General features: G+C 36.5%; 1 protein-coding gene across 1 annotated transcript; it reads left to right on the top strand.

Moving 5' to 3' along the window:
- Positions 1-56: 56 nt before the first annotated feature.
- On the top strand, positions 57-2,411 carry LOC121963528 (protein DPCD-like; the record flags this gene model as incomplete). The annotated part of the gene is made up of 4 exons (XM_042513815.1): positions 57-181; positions 349-482; positions 648-750; positions 1,193-2,411. Coding segments are annotated over 4 exons (467 nt in total), but the record flags the coding sequence as incomplete, so codon positions are not given.
- Positions 2,412-2,945: the final 534 nt, after the last annotated feature.

Here is a 2,945-nt window from a genome sequence, read left to right as displayed (position 1 = left end):
GGTCTGGATTTCATTATGCCTCTATTTTTCTAAAAAAAACTTTTGATTCTTTTCAGTACGGAAGTGGCGCCATAAAAGCACACTTGGAGCTCAGGGCCAATGGCAGGTAGAGGTTGGGGAGCCACTTTCTGGCCCTGTCACTGCTTCGAATTCGGAGTTGATCAAGGAGAATTGCTCCAACGTAGGTTTTTTCTCTATCTTGTCTATGATTTTGACTTTAGAAATACAATTTAGTTCCTTCATTTTCTAATGTGCTTTTCTTGTTTAAGTTCTCCTTGATCATTTTTAAAGAAAATTCCAGTTAATGTCTTATCTGTAAAATGGATTTGAATGTTTCTGCCTCCACAGCCTGTGTTAATTCGGAAAGACACAAAGTCCATCTTTCAGTGGAGAATCCGCAACCTTCCCTACCCCAAAGATGTCTTCAGTGTTTCTGTGGAGCCATCTGAGAGATGCATCATTATAAAAACTTCTAACAAGAAGTAAATATGCATGAGAACACTGGGTTTCTATTGACATCTTTTCATTCACTTTTAAACTTGTTGCATGTAATCCTTATGTCCTCCCTATAGGTGGCACTGTATACAATACATTTGCCATTAGAGTGGCTTGACAAACCTGTGACATCCTCTCCATGTCTTTCACAGGTATTATAAAAAGTTAAGTATTACTGATTTAGATCGCAGTCAGCTGCCATTGGACAACTCCGCCCTGAGCTTCACTCACGCCAGCAACACTTTAATTGTCAGCGTAAGTCCTACACGACAATGAAAAATGAAAGAATCTACACCACTGATTGAAAATATAAAGATTCGAGTATTAAAGCTTATTTTTTTTAGATATGTGTTTTAACCTGAAATGTCAAGTGCAGGGACCAACATGATATAATCTCAGCCATCTCAACAGTTGCAAAAGTATCTGCATAAGTTAAAGCATTCTATGCAAATCGTATGGATAAGATACAGTTGTGTTTTTTTTCTGAGATTTTGTACGCTATTTCTTCTCTGTGCACCTGCAATTCATGTCTAAGTTTTTGACATTACAATATATTTTTAAGGCTACAACATTTGATGTTTTTGTGTTATATTTGCTTTATATTTTGCACACTCTTTCAACATGACGACACTGAAGGATCTGCAGGAGGGAGACGGGGAGAATGTTGAAGTAATTATTTTTCTTCTCTCTTGTCCAGTACAAGAAACCTAAGGAGATCTTAACCCTTGAACAGGAGCTACTGAAGGAGCTGAAAAAACTGAAGGGGACCGGCGAAGGGGACGTTGACTGCAAAACTCAGTGAATTCCGACTGTGGGAGCGAGAGGGACAATTCTGCGTTGCATTTAAAGCAGAACCTCACCGCATAATTTCCTAGTCATATGTGAGCCCTTGTTTATTTTTTTTTAGCCGATCCCCTCATTAAGAAGACCTTTACACAGTGCCTTGTGAGTGGTTAAAAGCTTCTATTTGTGTTTACTAATTAGTTGATGTATTAGAGTTGTTTGTGTTGAAAGTTTCATTTATATTTGATACAGGCATATTCAGTGAAACATACTATGCGTGTATTGATGTCTCACAACCAGATTTATTAGCTTTGACACTGATATGTGAAACTGTTTTTTTCACATTTAAAAAAAAAAAAAAAGTTGAATTGTATCTCAACAGTTTCTATTTTTGCTTCTTGTTACCAAACCTACTGGGGAGCAATTTTGATGGAGGTCACATAACCTACCACCCTCCTTTCATTGATGTCCTTGTAAAACACTCAAAACACACAATGCCTCATCCCTGTTCGTTCCGGGGTCACTGTTACGAGCACAACCCATTTGTGTTAACTGAATACCCTCATGTTCCTTGCATGTAGCGGGCCACCCTGAAAGCCATTACTGAAACTCTGGTCAGCGAGCGAGCTAGTGTTACTGTTTCCCTTCACAACAGAGGGTCACTTTGACTCTGTGAGCTCCAGCTCAAGCTACTACACACACACACGTCAGACATAGGTGCAACTTTTGCAATGAATTTGATATTATTGTCTCACAAAGACATATATAAAAAAGGTATTTTATGCTTTTTGATTTTTTTAATTCTAGAAAAGGAATAGAATTTTACAGGTCCAGGCTTGAAAATGGGATATTTGTCTACTTTTCCACAAGTCAAATAAAAAAAAATACACTGTCTGGTCAGAAATACTTAGACAGTGGATAAAAAAATAACAGTTCTGTTTAAAAGAGACAATGGCATTTAAATATAGCTTGTTTTAACGGTGTGATTCCTTGCATTTTTTTACCACTTGTCCAAACCCAGAGAGCAAGTGCAAAAAGCAGAGACAAAACCACAGGTCTCGCTCACCATTGTGCTTTGTCTTTTTCCAGATGGAAAGAACAGGAATTAAATACAAGAAAACATTTTAAACTGAGCCTGTCCTGTTGTTTTGCAAATTCCTGTGAGACTTTTGTTTTTGTTTGACTTGATAAAAATGCATACTTAATGAGCTAGTTTGCCTCTGTGGTTTTTAAACAGGTGCTATATTACCATAGTTACCACACATTGTCATGGACAAAATTTTAAAACTTTTCCATAACCTTTCTATTTCTGAATTTTTACTTTTATTTTTACAGTTTCTGTCTATTTTAAATGGTGTAATTTGGAAATTTTCAAAGAAAACGTGCCCTTCAAACCCATTTTCTTGAAAAAAAGAAAAAAGAAAAGCAAAACAAATCACCAAAACTGTTAAAGTTTTCTATAAATATTACCATATAAAAAAGTAAAAGACAGAAAACATTTGGAAGGTATGTTTTCCTCAAAAAATAGGCAGTAAAAAAAAAAAAAGACATTTAAAGTTGCATGCCCTTCCCCTGAGCCAAAAGTGCTTAAAGATGATTTTACATTCCTTGTGGCATACATGAAGGGAGAGACAGAACCCAGGGAGAAAATGAGGAAATTTTCATGG

Source organism: Plectropomus leopardus, unplaced genomic scaffold (genome assembly GCF_008729295.1).
Source record: "Plectropomus leopardus isolate mb unplaced genomic scaffold, YSFRI_Pleo_2.0 unplaced_scaffold11589, whole genome shotgun sequence".
NCBI lineage: Eukaryota > Metazoa > Chordata > Actinopteri > Perciformes > Serranidae > Plectropomus > Plectropomus leopardus.
Note: the sequence above shows the minus strand (reverse complement) of the source record. Positions and strands in the feature narration are given on the sequence as shown.